This window comes from Engraulis encrasicolus, chromosome 14, assembly GCF_034702125.1.
Source record: "Engraulis encrasicolus isolate BLACKSEA-1 chromosome 14, IST_EnEncr_1.0, whole genome shotgun sequence".
Lineage (NCBI taxonomy): Eukaryota > Metazoa > Chordata > Actinopteri > Clupeiformes > Engraulidae > Engraulis > Engraulis encrasicolus.
In genome coordinates, this window is record NC_085870.1 from 55,172,407 (window position 1) to 55,191,965 (window position 19,559).

General features: G+C 43.4%; 1 protein-coding gene across 4 annotated transcripts in view; it reads left to right on the forward strand.

Annotated features, from left to right (window-relative positions):
* flnbl (filamin B, like) overlaps positions 1 to 19,559 on the forward strand; it is a 249,417-nt gene that overhangs the window by 140,594 nt on the left and 89,264 nt on the right. For all 4 annotated transcript variants that reach the window (XM_063216182.1, XM_063216181.1, XM_063216183.1 and 1 more), the window contains exons 27-29: positions 1,408 to 1,568; positions 9,310 to 9,480; positions 10,041 to 10,164. In XM_063216182.1, coding sequence (XP_063072252.1) covers positions 1,408 to 1,568; positions 9,310 to 9,480; positions 10,041 to 10,164 — 456 coding nt within the window. The remainder of the gene's footprint in view (positions 1 to 1,407; positions 1,569 to 9,309; positions 9,481 to 10,040; positions 10,165 to 19,559) is intronic.

The window sequence follows — 19,559 nt, forward strand, 5'->3', positions numbered from 1 at the left end:
ATCGTTATAAATCTCTACTTTCTACCCATTTACGAGGCTCAAAGTTGCTCAATACTTCATTCCACAGAGTCGCTGGGTTGTTGACATGTAAAACGAGGCAAAGAGAACTTTGCCAGTGCACAAACAGGGCCTGGGACGGACCGTGCAGGAACACCTCTGTCACAGTGGTGCAGATGACCCAGGATGGGAGTGAGGTTTAAAGGGGAGAGTGTAACTGAGGCTAACTAACAGAATTGGCGTGGAACGTTAGTAAAACCTCCCTCCCGAAAGCCTCATACAGTGTCAATGCCGTTGGGCTGGAGTATTGGGCCTGTAGCCCAGCGGTATCGTACTGTGACTCCCATTTCCGGACCGTCGTAGTTGACGAGGTGACAGGTTCGCGTCCTCGAGGGGGACGGACTGTGCAGGAACACCTCTGTCACACGTTACATAAAGTACCAAATTTCAACTGATTTGATATGACCCGAATTTCTTTCTTTTTTTCTGAAGAATATTGTGATTTTATTACAATATTCTAATAATGTCAATTCCTCAATTCATGTTTTTTTGGAGCTGGAAGGCCAAAATAAGTAAAAAATAAACAAATGAATGATTTGAAATAGTTGAAAATGTGGGCAATGCATCTACAATCCATTGCATCTACAATCCATCCAAGTTGAACATTATTGATGGAATTATGGAAATAAATAAACTTTTTCATGATATTCTAATTATATGGTCTGTACCTGTATGCTGTTCATTGAAACTGGGTTGCCTATTGCCGAATTTGATATTTTCTTGAATGTTTTATAAGTAATAAACTAATATTTACTAGGATGGCCAAAGTACAGTAATTTCTGCAGCTGAAATGTCTATTTCTGGAAATTCAAAATGGTGGACCATGGAGAAGACCCCCCTTTTCATGTCAGAAAAATGCAAAAAAAAAAAAAAAAAAAAAAAATCTGTCATAATGAAAACTTAGAATTCAATGGTGGTAAGTATTCATGAAAAAAGTAACATTAGTGAATGGGTAGCATGAATTCTGGAAATAAACAACTAAAATTCTTACACAGTGCACCTTTAATGCTGCCTTTAAAATTATATTGAATGTTCTTTCCCTGTCTCAACATGCTGATGCTTCTTACTCCAAGTAAATGCTGACACACTTGATGCTGCCTTCAAAAGCATAATTAGTATAATTATTATATAATTATAATTATAATTTCCCTGTCTCAACAGAGGAGCTGGAATAGGAGGGTCAACACTTTCACACTTGATTAATTGACTGAAGTCGACTTTTAATATTTTTTTGGAGTGTGTGCTTATCAATTAATCATCAATTGACAAGGTCAATCAACAAACAGTTAATTAATTAATGGATAATTTGCATCCCTAACTGAATGTGCTTTACCTTTTCTGTGTCATCAGAGGAGCTGGAATAGGAGGGCTAGGCATCACCATTGAGGGACCCTCTGAGTCCAAGATGTCGTGCAAAGACAACAAAGACGGGAGCTGCAATGTAGAATACACCCCTTATGTGGCCGGTCTGTACGACATCAACATTACCTATGGAGGTCATCACATCACAGGTAATCCTCTGTCTGCTATAGGCCCGTAACGGTGCACTGTATTCGTACCGAACCAAACCGAAATGACCTTCAGCACGGTACAGTGCTGTACCGAACGGTACGGTAATATGTTATATGTTTATGTTTTTACTGCCTGCTGCCGCTACAGCAGCAGGAGGACCTGTGCCCGATTGGAGGAGTAGCTTAGTGGAAAAGTGTACTGCTAGCAACCAGCAAGGGCTTGACGTAGGCTATGGTTCCCTCTCACTAAAATATGCACTAAACAAAATCACTAAAACTTGGTGATATGCAACGCGCCAAATCGTTTTCAAACGACATGGAACAGTGGTCAGGAGAGCAAACGAGGTTGGGGTAAATTTCCCACTGTCCAGCGACTGCACAGCAATATAAGCAGGGTGCACAGCAATGTCTTGTGCGGGGAAATAGAGGATTGTGCTTTGTGAGAACTTTTGAAAGTGCTACTACTTACACTGATGAAATGTCCCACCCAAAGTACTAGTTTTCACTGCAATGCCCGTGTATTATCAGTAAATTCATTTGACAACGTCTTGAATTGATAGTTGAGCTTTAATCTTCGTCTTAACAGTATCAAAACACACATGAACTAATTAAAATAACAACTAGTGACATAAAAAGGTCCACATGTCTGCCGGAGTACAGAGAGAAGACGTTTGTTTTCTACAAGCTCTGAGTAGTAATGTGTCGTTCACGAACGAACCGGTCGTTTTGAACGAGTCTTTGAAGTGAACGAAGCGAACTAGTTCCCCACCTCTCGTTCACTTCGTTCATTGGTGAATCACCGGTCTCTGTCACTAGTCAGTCAGACAGTAGCAGAAGTGGTCATCCAACAAGCTTTTAAGACTGCACAAAGGTGTGCCACTTTATCTCTTAATGTGATAGCTTAATATTATCAGAGCTTTTACACATACCAGGTATTTAGTTCATAATTTAGAGCGCAGCAGCTCACCTAGTCCACAGTTCACAGCTCTGAACGAGCTGAGCTCTCGTTCGTGAACGAGGAGCCAGTGAACTGCAGCCAATGGTTTCCATGACCACGAATACACAAGTTAACGTGGCAGAGACAAAGGCATACTTCTAGTTGGAAATGCAAGTTGTAAATGATCTTTTATTCTTTTTTAATGGGTGCTACTGTTCAATAAATACATTTAATCTGCAAAATAGGTTACAGGAGCACCTTAGATCTACACAGCACAGCCAGAACGAATTGTGTTCAGCCCGCGAACGAGACCAGCCTGGGCGCATAGCAACAGTCTCCATGACCACGAATAAACAACTTAACGTGGCAGAGACGAAGGCATACTTTTTGGTTATTTTGGTAATTGAGCTTTTTTTAAATGTGTGCTGCTGTTAAATAAATAATATTACTAGGCAAAATGAGTTAAGTTGATATGTTTGGACAAGAGAAGCACACAGGCAAAGTAAGAATGCTCCCCTCCTCCTCTCGTTCACTGAACTAGTTCGCTCGACATTCACCCCTTGCTCTCTAGCATTGTGGCATGACGTAATTAAAATGAACGAGTGAACGAACTCTGAACGAACAAATTCCTCAGCAGAACTGAACGAAGAGAACGAACTGGTGGGAAAGAATCGCCATGCCCTTCACTAGCTCTGAGAGAAACGCAAGTGGAGTCTAAAGTCGCTATGGAAACCGAGTTTGCAGTCTGCGTCCTTAAAGCGACAGTACACATTTGATCTAATGACAACCTTTGCTATGAGTTCTACTTCTGTTAACTTCCCTACATAACATTAACCATTTTAAACATTTTGAAAGGTTTTGTTTAACCTACTGTTTATAATGAATTCATTAAAATGTAAGAAATTAAACTAAGAATTAATTAAATTCCACTGTAAATAGGGATAGTGTTTAAAAAAATAATTTAGCTTATTAATAAAATGCAGCACTTTGAATATATTTATTTTATTGGTTATTTTGACAGTTTGTGGTGCAATAAACCACGCACTGAGGAAGAAAATGGTTTCGCAATTTTGTTTTACCATATACTGTACCAAAAACGTACCGAACCGTGACCTCAAAAACCGAGGTACGTACCAAACCGTGATTTCTGTGTACCGTTACACCCCTAGTCTGCTAGGATTAAAAGGTAACGCACATCAATATAGCAGTAATAGTACAGTAGGAGGCGTTTATTTTGTTTCCACTTTCCATGGAAGGGTCTTCGCTGTTTCTCTTTCTGAAGGGTCTTCGCTGGGTCTCGGCTGGACCGTCGCTGGGGGCGCGGCAGGATTCTATTGTTATTTGAATTCAATGCGTGAAATCACGCCTCGCTGGAAACTGGCATGTAATCTCTTTTTTGGCCACGGGGAGGAGCAGTGATGGCCTCAGACTTTGCACGGGATAAATATTACCTATGGACGCCTCGTAATCCGCGATGGAATTATTAGGCTTACTTCAGAAATCACGGACATGGCACATTCGCACAGGACTAAGAACAGACATTCTCCATAATTTTTCCGAATTAGCGGGGGTCCATAGGTAATAAAAGTCCCGTCCGAATCATGCTTCACAGTGCATTTATACCAGACATTTGCGTTTGCTTAACGTGTCCCTTTCACACAACACAGTCAGCGTTCGCGTTCTATCTGTGGGCAACAGAATCCAGTCCCAACACTCTACCCATGTTTTAAAGGAACTGTCCACCGTGTTCCAATAATAAAGTATGTTCTTCTCTGACCTGAGATGAGCTCCTCCCGACCTGCCTCGTCTTCGGACGCGCCCCCACTTTAGCAACGTGCAGGCCCAAACTCGTTAGCATTAGTTTGGCTCAGCTTTGCCTACGGACAGCATTAGTTGCCTTAAGTTAGAAGTGACCAAATTGTTCGACGTGTTCCCTATTTAAATATCCCTGCACGACTAGTAAACCGATCCAAAAGTTGTTGCAAAATGAAATTTTGCGATTTCCTACCTAGATAAAGAAATGGCACTCTAATGAAAGGCTTAGTAACACATTCAGAGTACTTTGATGCATTGATACCTTCAATCCTAGTCCCCTCCCTTCCCCCCTCCCCTTTTCCCTTCGTGCGAGAGGACTGGCAGTGAAGGTATCAATGCGTCGAAGTCGAAGTAGGCTTCTCCAAATGCGTTCAAGGCGGCTTTTATTACAGTGTCAAGGGGCTACCATCTGATTCTATGCATTGTGAGTTTTTGAAAAGCCACAAAAAATGCAGTCCCCACTTCTCCCCTTATAGCCTACTGATGGCTTGTTTCTGATTCTCGCATTGTTACTACTATTGAAACTCCAGACTTGTTTTCCTCTATGTGGATACTTTTTTCGTTTGGTAAAATTACGGACAGCACAGTAAACTGCCTTTGTGACTTTCTTACGCTTCGTGGAATTAATGCATTAATCAGTGATGAGTTGGTGAGTTGATGGAGTTGGAGTTAGTGATGTCATAACTAAGGCTGGGCAACATGTTGCAAGATGTTGATGTTTTTCTCTATCTCTTCTACATTTGCAATTCCCCCTGCAATTTTTGTTGTTGTAGGCAACAGACATCAAGCCAATACTATAGTAGCCTACAGATAGCCATGTCCACCTCAGGATGAAACTGCTTCATCCCAGAACTGTCTGGTGACGGGCTCTGCAGTAAAATAATAATAATAAATTAATTAAATAAAAATAGACGGGCACCTTCACAGCGACTACTGAAGTTATTGGAGTGGCCAAACGAAATAATGGGGCTGTGTTCATTAGCCATAATAGCTAGCCACTGTTGTCACTGTTGGAGGCCTTTACATCTCTCTCCCTAACCAAGTCACACGCAAGCACGCGCACAGGAAAGGGAAGCGGAGATGGTGCGCAGATGAGACAATTTTATTTGTCGATCTCAGAATTTTCAGTGTAGCTCACGAAGCTGAGCGAAACTCATACCTAACGAAAGCAAGGTTGCAATTCCCAAGTTCCCAACTATCCTAATCTGCGAAAACACTTTAATTGACTCTCGCCTCAAACCCCACTTTTTAAGAAACGTTTGTTTGCTGGTGGAGATTCTCCTTCATCCAGTTTAGTGTCAGTCAACTGACACGTGATTTGGCTGTTAGTTATGGCTGTCCTATCTGGCTGCTTGCATGATTGTTTAAAAAGTTTTCTTCATAGTGGCGCGATGTAAATGCCATGTTTTCGGAGCATACGAGGTGCATGGGTTTGGAAATGTTTGTCTGAAAGAACGACACGCATTTCTCTCTGTTCATTCGGAAAGTGGTTCTTGGTTGAAACTCAGCCGCTGCTTCCATTGACTTGCGAGACGATTCTAATCTTCTCTGCTCATCGGCGCAGCGCCTCCCGCGCAGTGCGCTGATCAGACTCGGCAAAGCAAGTGAGATGCGGTGCCAGGGATTCATTTAAGATTTGATTGGCTCAAATGACTGAAGTTTGTCATGGTAACAGCACGCACTGTCAATAGGCATGGCTGTCCGTCAGAATAGAAGCCTCAAAAATAACACAGTAGTCTATTCTCTCTTGACATTATTGGATTGGTCTTGGGTCCGCACAGAATCGTTTCTGGGTCCAGACCCCGACCGGAGTCCGCTGTTACGCGACCACCGCAATACAACATGTAATTATGTTACCCAGTATCACAACTATGAAGTTGACTCCAAACGCCTTAAAAACACACACACACATACACACACACACACACACACACACACACACACACACACACACACACACACACACACACACACACACACACACACACACACACACACACACACACACACACACACACACACACACACACACACACACACACACACACACTTTATACATTTTATGTACTTTATTTGATTCCACATTACAAGTTAATATCAATAGGAACCAAATATGATGAATGATCCAACAACTATTTTGACCTAAAAACACATCTCAGTATGAGAATGCATCATTAAAGGTACACTGTGCAAGAATTGTAGTTGTTTATTTCCAGAATTCATGCTACCTATTCACTAATGTTACCTTTTTCATGAATACTTGCCACCACCATCACATTCTAAGTATTCATTATGACTGGGAAAAATTGCACTTTTCATACATTAAAACGGGGATCTTCTCCATTGTCCGCCATTTTGAATTTCCAGAAATAGCCATTTTTAGCTGCAAAAATGACTGTACTTGGGCCATACTAGAAAATATGAGGTTATTACCTTGTAAACTTTCATGAAAATATCAAATTTGGCAATGGGCAATACAGTTTCAATGAGCAGAATAGTTGCAGTACCTTTTTCGACCATTTCCTGCACAGTGTACTTTTAAGGATACAGGAAACATCTTCCTTTTCCAGATGAACATGCTCCCTTTAACTGCAGATTTTGAGCAGTATTTAGCCAGCTGTCTGGCTCTTCTTTTATTTAGTCCACTGATGTTGAGTCCACCGACCAACAGCCTATGCACATTTATAGCCACAGCTTTCATTTGCAGATGTTAGAGGATGGCATTTGAGTTTTTTTGTACAGTAGGCCTAAGATTCCTCCATGAACAGGTCAAAGGCACAGGCTACTTCAAAGAGTATGACTATTCTTTCCTCTTGTGATATGCAAATGATGTCTGGGGTGTTGGAAATTCCTGAAAAGTGGTTTGTGGATGAGTTGAACCAGTGGGACAGGGGTATGCTTGTATAGTTGTTCCTGAGGAACACACACACACACACACACACACACACACACACACACACACACACACACACACACACACACACACACACACACACACACACACACACACACACACACACACACACACACACACACACCTGCTCTAGAGGTTGCCATACGTCACCAGTTGTCCGAGGTTCATGTGAGAAAGTGCACACACACACACACACACACACACACACACACACACACACACACACACACACACACACACACACACACACACACACACACACACACACACACACACACACACACACACACACACACACACACACACACACCACAGTAATAATAGTCCTTAAAAAGGGTTACTCTTCAAGTGATTTTAACATGGCCTAATTTCACAACATCAAGACTACTAGCACATGGAGAATGTGTGGTTCTATAAATCTGAAAGGCGTGACCAAATCTTAAGGCTGCAAGATCTTGTATGCCAACACAGCTTTAACTTGAGGTTGCTCTCTCCGTTTCTCCCATAGAAAGTTGTCTTCTCTGCTCTCCTACTGCCTGATTAGCTCGGCAGGTATGCTATTACTGTCGGCAAAAAGCTAGGTTGGCCGTAGACAGCTAAGAGCGTCTTCCTTGACAGAGTAATGTTTTTCAAATGCTTCGTGAAAAAATTACAATCACATAAAATTAAAAAACGCCTGTAAAATGAGTGGAAAACTCGATCAATTGTAGTAGCAGTAGGAGCACTAGTAGTAATATTAGACCTATGGAGGTCAACATCTGCCCCTGGAGGCGTACAGCCTAATTTATGCTTTTTCGTGCAGACGGTTGCAGAGCCTCTGCATCCGCCTAATTTGTCTCTGTCCGCGACCACTCCCCCTCAGCACAGAGATTCTGCAACTGTTGTCGCTCACCTTAAAAAAAAAAAATCATGATTACACGTCGGACAGACGCAGTCTGAGATAAAAATTTGTACCCTTCTGTTCAAACCTGCAGGCGTCCCTGGAGGTCTACACATTACAAGTAATTCTCTCTCAGTTACTCTCATAGGACCCAAAGGCAATATAAACAACGTAACATCCATGTAGCCACCATCTTCTGAAATTAGCACAAGAACACATAAATGTCTACAGTCAGGATTGTGGATTTCAGAGTTTAGACAACCAGGGTACCAGAAGTCATTTGGTGACATGATTCACATGGATTTACATAATTTCAGGCAGGGGCATTCTTTTCGCTAGAGGCTAACACAGAACAACTACATAAGTGAAGATGACATAAAAATGAATTCAAATGAATTACATTTACCTTTACTGCACTTTCTATGTTCAAGGCTCACTTTCTGGAACTATTTTGGAACTATGTCAATGGCTATCTGTGTGTCAAAGGCTCCATGAGCCACCATCTTTTTTTTAATGGAACAGTGCTCTGACTGCTACTGTGCATATTGGAGCCATGTTACGCCAGAAATAAGATAGAACTCATAACTGGAGTACCCATGAGAAACAAACAAATTTTATGTAAATGTTAATCAAGTTTGAAATCTGTTATGTAAAGGCTGGGTAGTGTCTGCAAGAATACTTTCAGCTCAAGTTTTTGACCGACGTAGCAACAATAACTAGAGGGTTTGGCTTTTGCAATCAGTCAATTGCATTTGGTACTGCCCGCTTAATCCACACCGTCTTAGCCTTTTCTCCCTTGATGTTGCCAGATTCCTGCTGTTCTGTTCTGCGGTTCTGCCCAGGCTGGCACTGAAAAGCACAAGTTTTAATTTTGAGGAGTAAGGATTTCCCCCCAGTTCTTCTAGAATTTTATTCGAACATTCTACAGGGAATGACATGTGACTTGACTCGGGATTGTACGCTGTTGACTCGAGACTTGACTTGGTCTTGACCGTTTTAGCTTGCAATGCTTGTTGAGGACATGGAAAAAATGGGACTTGGACTTGGCTGCAATACGACTTGGACTTGGACTTGGAGTTGGACTTGACTTGGTCACATGTGTCTTAACTTGTGACTTGACTCGCACTTGATTGGAGAGTCTTGAGATTACTTGTGGCTTGCAAATTAGTGACATGGTCCCCTCTCTGGTTCACAGGAAGTCCTTTTAAAGTGCAAGTGAAGGATGTGGTAGACGCCGGCAAAGTGAAGGTTTCTGGTCCAGGTATTGGCTCCTCTGGCATCAGGGCGAAAATCCCTCAGACGTTCACTGTGGACTGCAGCAAGGCGGGGGTTGCCCCTCTTTCTGTCACTGTCACAGGACCCAAAGGTAACGTAACATCCATATCAGGGCTTGGCATTAACTTTTTGCTCATTTTTTTTCTCAATGGCCACAGTGGCAAGTGGTTTTCCAGAGTCACTAGCCATTCAGCCTTTCTACTAACCACAGTTGTTTGTCAGTATTTTTAGACATATTTTGTCACCCATAATGTTGTGTGCATTGCAATATTTTGAGCAAAAATATTCTCCCTAGTCTATTGGTACCTGCTCAGAGCAGGCTATCTCCAATGTCTGTCTCTCACGCCGGCATGCAAGATCAGCATTTCTCATGGCTGCTCTTCCACAATGGCTCCCATTAGGTTGGCTCCCTCTCCTATCTCTCTTTCAAAGCGCCTCTTAAAGGCCCAGAGCCCCAAAAGGTAGTCAGTGCCCCTGTGTGGTATAGATATGTTATTGTGCTGTCTATTTCCAAAAGAACTTAACTATCTGCCTCTGTGCAGTATGCAATTTATGTGCAATGTGCAATTAATGACAGTAAAATGACCGGTGTTTCGGTTTCATTGTCCAGTCCCTGTAGATATGTATTTTGATTTTGCTATATGTGTACAGGTGTGGCACTGCCAGTAGAAGTGACTGCTAATGGAGACGACACCCACTTTGTGGCTTATACGCCTTTGACAGAGGGGCTGCATTCTGTGGCGATCATGTATGCCGGCGAGGAAGTGCCACGCAGGTATGTACATTCACGTAAAGTAGTTTATGAATGTGTATTTCCTATGTTTGCCTGTTAATTGATAACCTGATTTACATCATCTGGCTGCGTTCGGCTACGTCACGCGGGGGCGTTCCCATGCCTCACACAGCCATCTGAAAAGCAGTGAGACCACTGGAGTTGGGAAATGTGTATAGCCAATCATGAATCGCAGGTGGAACTTTGAATGGATGGGCGGAGTTATGGGCGGATGTGATGTAAAGCAGTAGCGACAGCAGTGTAGTCAGAACACAACAAACATAGTACCCGTGCGCTGAAATGTATTCGGCTATTTACACTCTATTGTCTAGTCTTCCAAATGTTCAGTCATTGAAAGACGAACAAATGACGGCGCTTAAGGCGTTTGTTGGCGGCGAGGATGTTGCGCTTCTTCCGACCGGATTTGGCAAAAGTTTGATTTATCAGCTGGCTCCACTGGTCGCTAAAGCAATGGGGAAAGTGCAGGATCCCATCGTTATTGTGGTGTCCCCTCTGGTTGCGTTAATGGAGGACCAAGTCAGAGAGGCTGGAAAACTGAGTCTAACGGCAATGGAACTGGGAGGAAGAAACGACAACGCCATCCTTCAGGGACGTTGCCAGGCCAGCTGGTCTTCGGTAGCCCCGAGTCGTGGCTGAAGGACAAATGGCTGACCATGCTATCCTCCAACCTCTACCAGAAGAAGCTACTGGGCATCGTTGTCTATGAGGTTCACGTCACCTACAAATGGTAAGTTTAAGCATCTACTGTTGATAAACCTGATGCATTTTTTCATTTATGAAGCACAGGCATGTGCATTGCGTTAGTAGTTGTGAGTTTACATTCTGGCCTTCTAGGTTTACCGTAGTTTACTCATTGTAATCTTAACTTGGAGAGGTGTCGTCAAAGTCTTGGTCATAACATTGTATTATGTCTGTTAGTTTCATCATGTTTTCCCCCTGTGATCTTCAAAAAACTCTGTTAACTCTGCTGTACACATTGTCCGTGTAAATACATTGTCTGTAGTGTACAGACATTTGCTTTGCGTTTGTTTGTGACTGTGAGTTGACTTTCTGGTCTTGAAAGATGACTCAGCAAACTTGTGAAATGGTTGACATCGTTTGCTGCCGTCTTTCATTGTATTTCGTGGTGTGTGAAACTGACATCCAAAGGGTTTCACTATGCTAAACAAGCTAACCAGTAGAATGGTTTGACCTCTTTGTGTGAGCTGCTTATGTTACACAGACTCAACACGTTACAAATTTGCCCATGTCAATGATTTCATAAGAACCATTTTCAATATCTGCTGTATTGTTTAAACTGAGCTCTTCTCTGACCACCAGGAATGAAAGGCCTTCCTGCTCGGTTGGGAGAACAACATTACAGCAAAGAAGGAGAGTCACTCTTGTAAATAAGTAGGCCTGCACCAATTGTCATTAGGAGGCTAAGTGTGGGTGTCTAGTATACCTGTTAACATCATGCACCATGTCCTCCAGACATGCCTGTCATGGCTTAAATAGCATCTGCAGTCACAGAAGATGGGACACAGAGAGCTGCTAAATATGGAGAGAGTGCCATTCAACAGTGAGCCCACCCAACAGGACAGTTTGCACTAGGTTGGATCACAGCTTATTGAAGCAACAGTGGAGCATTAGTCCCTATATCTTTGATCTAGCATATAGAGTGCGTCTTAATATGCGACCTTGCCTCCTCCACTTGCTTCTCGTCATGATGACATCACTGACAACAGCATTATATTTCAATATCTTGCAAAAGCTCAATCGTAGAGTCTTTTTCTCATTTGCAATTGGGATGGTGAATGAAAAACAGTCTCTCAAAAGTTGTTGTGGCTAGACTGACAGCTGGGAAACTTTATCGTTTTCTCCACGGAGGAGGGGCCAGGAGGCGGGACGAGGAGACAAGCGCAAGTGGAGGAGGCAAGGTCGCATGTTAAGACACACTCATAGTAGTACATAACCAACAACCTTCCTGTTTTCAAAGTGTTGCATGTGCAGGGAATCCCAGGTTATGTTGTTTAAAAGGATGAGTATTTTGACAGTGAAACACCACAGCGTAGTAGCTGGCAGTGCTTGGCAGCAACCTCGTACATGCTGTTGTACAAATGTGTATGATGACTGACTGTTTTTGTATAGAAGAACTGTAAATAAAATTACACATTTGAAAACTGTTGCCATGTTTTTTCTTTGAACAGCAATGATTAAAAAATGTAAAGAAGGAAGAAATATTGTAGACTGTTTAGTGTTGAACGTACTGTTTACTTCAAGTGACACAGCATACCTTAAGCTTTTTTTTTTATACATTCACAGAGAGACAACAGAATCTTACAAAAAAAGTTGCACTGGGTTATTTTATATACACTAGTTACATTACACAATAAAATTATTTACATACATTATTACAGTACATGCATTTACTCCACCAATTTTATAATAGTCTTGGCGCTCTTTCAATTTAGCTTTGATCCTGCGCCACAGGTTACTGCTTTTGCCATTTATCAGAATGTCATGACTAGATTGGGGGGGTGAAAACAACTCAGCCTCTCTGAAAATATCCTGTGTGACTAGCAACATGATGTGCTCCAGTGTGCATTTGTCTGTCTGTTCACCATGATTTTCTGCAGGAGTCCAATAGACTTGCTGGTCCAATCTGCTGTGTTTCAGTGAGATTGGGACAACTATGTTCTAAAAATGACTTCAGATTGATGACTTCAAGTTGTTAAGGTGCTGTGGGCTAAGCGATGCGAAAGAGTGAAATTTACCTGCAGAATTACGAGCAGTACGCTATTGGCACACTGTGTGGCTAAAGGCCTTGTAAAAATATCAAATCTACAGTATAGTTATTCTGTCTCCCTCCTGGACTGCATGTGGAAAATGGCATTTATCGACCACCCGGGCCACTACCGGATGTAGCCTGTTCCTTTTTTCCCCTCTTCAGAGCCCATGGTTATGTGGTCAGGTATGAAGCCGTCAGGGATATCTGTTGACACATTTAAAAAGATAGAGAATGCAAAATGTGCAGTATGGTTATCTTAGCTGTAATCTTACAAAGCCAATATGTACAGACTGTCATGGCACCAGCTTTAACTGGGGCCATACATTTGTTGTAATGTAAATCTTTGTTCCAGACGTACCTGACACTTTATGAAGCCCCTAGGTGCTCCATGGCTGCCACCAGGAAGAGAGCTGTTAGGTCGTTCCTCACACAGTCTTCGTACTCATTGAATGCAGCATGTTTGGCCCTGCTTTGCATTTCTGCATCTGTGAGAAGAGGGCTTGTTGTTAATGATGGTGATAGTTTGTAATACAGTGCAAGTAGACACTTTTAAACACCTCTGCCGTTGGGCATGTGTGTAGGTTATAATCCCAGCGAGGTTATAAAGAAATCAAAGAAATAAAAGAATCAATAAATAAAATAAATCAAATGATAGTGAAACAAGCCTATCATATTTCACGTGTGCCTACAGATAGCAATGCAGTCAACCATTTAGATTAGCATAGAGGCTAAGAGGAAGATGCCCTGACGCCAATCAATATCCAATAACAATATTAACATATGTATGGATGAACAATTGTCATATTGTGCTTGCGCACGACTTCACAGCAACTATTGCATCAAGATTCAAGAGGTTGACTTACCGTACGTACCTTGAGAAGTTACAGCAGGCATTTCAGGCACGACAGGATTTTTCGGAGAAGTTTCACAAGTTTCGATCAAGTTCAGGTGGGCGTTGGTTTACCCTTTCCCGTAGGGAAGTTCTTCAAATATCCATTAGCGGTTGCAGATATTACCATTTATCCTTAGATATTCCCGGCACATAGGATAATGTTCAAAGTTTACTCCATTTACTTCCAGCCGCCGCCATGTTTGTTGTGATGAAAAGTCTTGTCTGCGTGGTGTCGCTCTGAACTACGTCACGGATTGAGTCAACGGGAGTGGCTGAAGTGGCGTGTCAGTCAAAATGACGGACAGATTCTTTGTCCAATCATATACAAGAGTTTTTTTTAAAAATTGCTCATTTGCAAGGGCGTCGGTTGGGGGCAGGTCCCAGATGGTATGCGAGAGCATATCAGATGGCAAAAGTCAGGTAAGTTAATTGATACAATAAAGATGCTTGTGTCACAAGTCTTATTTTCTCTCGCTGACCCATGGGCACCGGAGGAGGTGCGACAGGCAGCAATGCCCAGCAGGTATTAACAGCTACCTGTACAATCCTGAAGTTCTGGCAAGCCCAGTGACTACTGTGAATTGGGCAGTTGGAGTCCAGGGAAGACTGGAGGATGTCCAGGAGGGACTGGATGACAGCAGGGAAAGACCGCACCGGGCGTGGGCGGCTAGTTACCCAAACCACTGCTCCCTCAGTACAGGCAAGCCCAACTCCAACTACGAAGAATCATAAGAAGCAACAGCCTGTGGGCCCTCCGAGAGGTGGGATGGAAGATGGGCCCAACAGGACGGACCACACAGTGATGACGGCAACGGAAGCCGAGTCGAGAACACCAGAGCTCCAGGAAACGAGGAGAAAATCCTCCGGAGGTGTCAATGTGGATGGGAGAAAGTGACCACGTTCAGAGGCGTCTGGATCCACTAGGGGAGAGCGAAGTGTGGCCAGAAGGCCAACAGCAACCTTGCACTGCGACAGCAGGTGAGACAAGAGGGACCAAAAGCCAGGACAAAAACCACAGTGCCAATGGACCCAACGTTGCTGGAGGCATGAGAGCAACAGAGGAAGAAGTTCCACTGGTGGAGAACGTGCCCTTACGTGAGCATGAAAACCTTGTCCTCACCACCTCGCACCGACCAGAGCCAAACGCAGAGACCAGGAAATCAGCAAGAAGTAATAAGATTAAGTGGCCAAAGTCAAGTGAAGCAGAGGCATGGCGAGCACTGGATGCAGACCTAATCAAGACCCTAGAGGGATCACTGCATGGAGGGGCGGAGAATAAGCTTAATCTGATTGGGGACATTATATATCAGACGTGCAAGGACAGGTATGTACCCCAGCCTGCACAGCCAAAAGCTGAGTTTAACATCATGCCTCCCAAGCTCAGCGAGGTCAGGCAAGTCATGGAGAAGGCCAGGTCCTCTTCTGCACCAGGCCCCGATGGAGTCCCCTACAAGCTCTATAAGAACTGCCCCAAGGTACTAGAGCTGCTATGGTACCTAATGAGAACTGCCTGGAAGAAGAAAATCATTCCATCTGAGTGGCAAAGAGCGGTAGCAGTCTTCATCCCCAAGGAAATTAACTCCAAGGACATCAGCCAGTTCTGTAACATCGCCCTACTAAACTTGGAAGGGAAAATCTTCTTCTCAGTTCAAGCCAGAAGAATGACCCGCTACCTGCTTGAGAATGGCTATATTGATACCAACTGTCAGAAAACAGGGGTGCCAGGATTCCCTGGATGCGTAGAGCATTCCACAATGATCTGGGACCAGATTCAGAAGGCAACGAGGGAGAAGACTCACCTGCACGTCATCTGGCTTGACCTTGCCAACGCGTATGGATCAGTCCCGCACCAACTGATCAACTACGTCATGGACTTCTTTCACATGCCCACCTGTGTCAAGACCCTGGTAGCAGAGTATTTCAACAACCTGCAGATTTGCTTCTCCGTAGAGACTTCACTACTGGGTGGCAACGGCTTGAAGTCGGAATCGCAATGGAATGTGCCATTTCTCCAATACTATTTGTAGCAGCATTTGAGATCATTCTCATCGGTGCAAGACAAATGGTCGAAGGGATCAAACTGCCAAATGGTCAGAGGCTTCCCCCACTAAGGAGCTACATGGACGACGTCACCTTCCTTCAGACAGCAGCATGTACAACAAGACTGCTGAAGAAGATGGATGAGCTGATGTCATGGGCCCGAATGAAGATCAAGCCCTCTAAGTCTCGCAGCCTGTCACTTAGGAAAGGAGCCAGGAACGACTGCACCACCTGTCTTGTCGGAGGGGAGAAGATACCACTCCTTGTCGAGCAACCCATCAGAAGCCTGGGGAGGCAGTACACCGCAGAACTGTCTGATAAATAGATGGGGAAAACCGTCTTGAAACAGCTATGTGACGGCCTGGCAAGGATCGACCAAAGCCAACTCCCTGGGAAGTACAAGGTTTGGTGCTACCAGTTTACACTCTACCAGAGGGTAATGTGGCCCCTGAAAATGAGCAAGATCCCCTCATCAACCGTGACTAACATGGATGGGAAAGCCAACTCATTTATCCGAAAGTGGTTGGGGTTGTCACGTTGCATATCTGAAGCTGGCCTCTTCGGAAGAAATATGCTGCAACTACCACTGAAGTCACTACAGTTGGGCTACATGCATGAGAAGACCAGGTTGGTCCATGAGCTTCGGGAGTCCACAGACGAGTCAGTCAGGCCAGGGTCCTGACTGCCCGCAAGTGGAACGCCTAGACCGAGGTCGACCAAGCTGTAAGCCGGCTGCAGCACAAGGAAATCATGGACAGAGTGCAGGTAGGTCGAGAAGGCCTAGGATGGGGAGATGCACCAAGGACAGGAAGCTTCTGTTTCCCACAGATATTACCAGCACATCTCTCCGACCAGACATAGTGGCGTGGTCCACAAAGGCAAGAACGGTGACCCTCATTGAGCTCACTGTGCCAATGGAGGAAGGGATCGAGGCTGCCTTTGAGCAAAAAAAGTCAAGTACTCTGAGCTGGCTGCTGAGTGCCGGGAGGCGGGCTGGAGGACTATCATCTACCCAGTGGAGGTTGGATGCAGAGGCTTTATGGGGTGGTCGACTATACACCTCCTAAAGGACGTGGGAGTCACCGAAAGGAGGCTTAAGAAGGCAACAAAGGAACTGTCAGAGGAGGTTGAGGAAGGGAGCTTTTGGCTCTGGCTGCGGAGGAAGGACAGAACCTGGGGGAAGAACACCTAACCCCCAGACAGCAGATGCAGGGAACAGAAAGCCTATCTCCCAACCGCCTTGCACATTCGGCACCTTTCACTCAGCACTGTTGCTGCCCCAGCAACCAACGTGGACAAAAGGTTGGAACTGGAATAGACGGACGCATCTGTTGTCCGCCTGTCACACTTGTTCTAAATTAACTTGTGAAACGAATGTCGTAGAGACTCCAAATTTGTTTTGGGGGGTCGTCGTAGCACGCCAGTCATGCTAATGCTGATGATAGCTAACCCTAATTTATGCTAATCTGTTTTTCTTCAATATCTCGTGAACCAAAGGTCTTAGAGACTCCATTTTTGTTTTGGGGGTTATAAGGTCATGCCAATGCGAATTGCTAATGTTAATGCTAACGTAAATGCTAGTGCTAGTGCTAGTAGTATCTCGTGAACCGAACATGGTACAGACTCCATTTTTGTTTTGTTGGTTTTAATCTACGTATAAATATTAAACATATAACTGCTCAGCTCTGCTCCAAAAGGCAATCCTGCTTCCAGCATTTTCTGCGAGAATGCAATCTAGTTCTCACTGTATACTTCTGTGATGTTTGGGTGGGCAGTCGAGGTGACAAAATAGGCAGGAAGCCACGTTCATTGCCATTACTACTATGACAATGATGACGATTAGTACTACCAGCCTAATAGCAAAGCAAATGCCATAGTTTTCTAATAACTCCCTTCAAACTACATGTATGCCTGGATGAGTTGAGCTGATATGAATACAGCAAATAACTCAAAGCTACAAAACGTTGCTCGACGGTTTTCATAATAAGAATGAAATGAGCAACAAAAGTGACAAGGCAGGGCTGTCGTCAAGTCCACATTTGTAGAGTCTCAGATCAGGGCGAGTCAAGTCCGAGACAAGCTAAATTCCAAAGAGATTTGGGTCTGAACAAGACTGATTCCAAAAAGATAATGTAAATCAATGAAAAAGATGAATGACAATAATATGAATGTTTGAAGGTAACCTATATGCCATGCTTGTGAAGATAAACTAGCATGTTATTGGATATCCAGCTCCTCTTTAAAATCTATGATGGCCAGTGTTCTAAGCAAAATGAAGACCGACTCGAGCAAGTCCAAAAGCTATATTTGGCAAGCCCAGTCTCGTATGCAAGACAAATCCAAATCCGACTACTAGCGAGTCCAGGACAAATCCAGTCCATAGAAAAAAACGAATTGAGGACTCAAGTCCTGCGACGGAGTATGACTTAAAAGCAGAATGCAAAGCATTTCAACATTCTGATCGGCTATGGTGCTATCGCCGAACCGCAATATAGGTCATTGCCATCATATTTTCTGAAGTTCAGCTACATACTCATGTTGATCAAATTCCCTATTGTCGACTAATTCGCAGTTGTCCCTGTTTCTCACCTGCCCCTCTATACAAAGTGAATTACTTCTGGGGCTGTTGTCACTCTTTTCTCTAGTGTTGTGTTGTGTTGTGAAGTGTTGTGTTAGTTCATTTTTGCTTTAGTTTTGAGCGTGTGACCTTCTCGTGATTACCTCAATTTGGGGGGAAAGCACAAGTGTCTGTTAACAAAGTACAAACCCCAACTCCATAGAAGACGCAAGCTTAATTGTGAATAATAACAAAATACTGCCATTTTCAAAAAGTCAAAGAAAACATATCAGTCATCAAAACTGACCAAAATTATTGTTTTGGGGGATATTCATGAATATGTAAATCCAACGAGTCTCAAAAGAGTTGGGACGGGGACAATAAAAGGCAGCAAATGTCGAGGAAGACTAAAAACAAAACAAAGAACAACACTTAACAGTTAATAGCATTAACCGATGAGATGATTTTATATAAAAACAGTGTTGAATCCTATCTTGGACATGATTTCACCAGCTTAAATGGTAGGTGTATTCCTTGTCATGTTTTTCTATGTTTTCCTTTCTGTAGTGCTTACAGTGTGACAGGTCTTGACCAAAAGCCAGTCATTTAATGTCCTGCTGGTCCTTATGTTGGAGTTAAATTGTTAAAACATAGTAGAGAATGCAATTTGTCCTTACTATGTGGCAGTAATCGAAGATCTCCCTTCAAAATATAATGCACGAGTGGCTTTTCATGCTGTTTAAAACCCATTTATTTCATTCAGTACTGCATTCAATTCTACAGGTTAGTTAGAACAGCTTAACCAATGTACTACTGCACCCTCATGCCATCATGGAGGCTGACTTTTGAAGTTAGCACTAACACAACTTGCATGGTCAATTTTCACTGTAGCACAGGATGTGCAAGACTCTATTATTGTCAAAAAAAACCTTTTTTCCCATGTCGTCTGGGTCTATTTCAAGTGAGCTCGGGTGGATAGGGGAATGTTAAACCCCTCTATCATTTGCACACATGAAGCGTCCTTAATATGGTCAAGTTTTCACTTGCTGTAATTTTCCGAGTGCTAGAGTGAGACGACAGCCAATATATATTTCATGATGTCATGAACTTATACAATG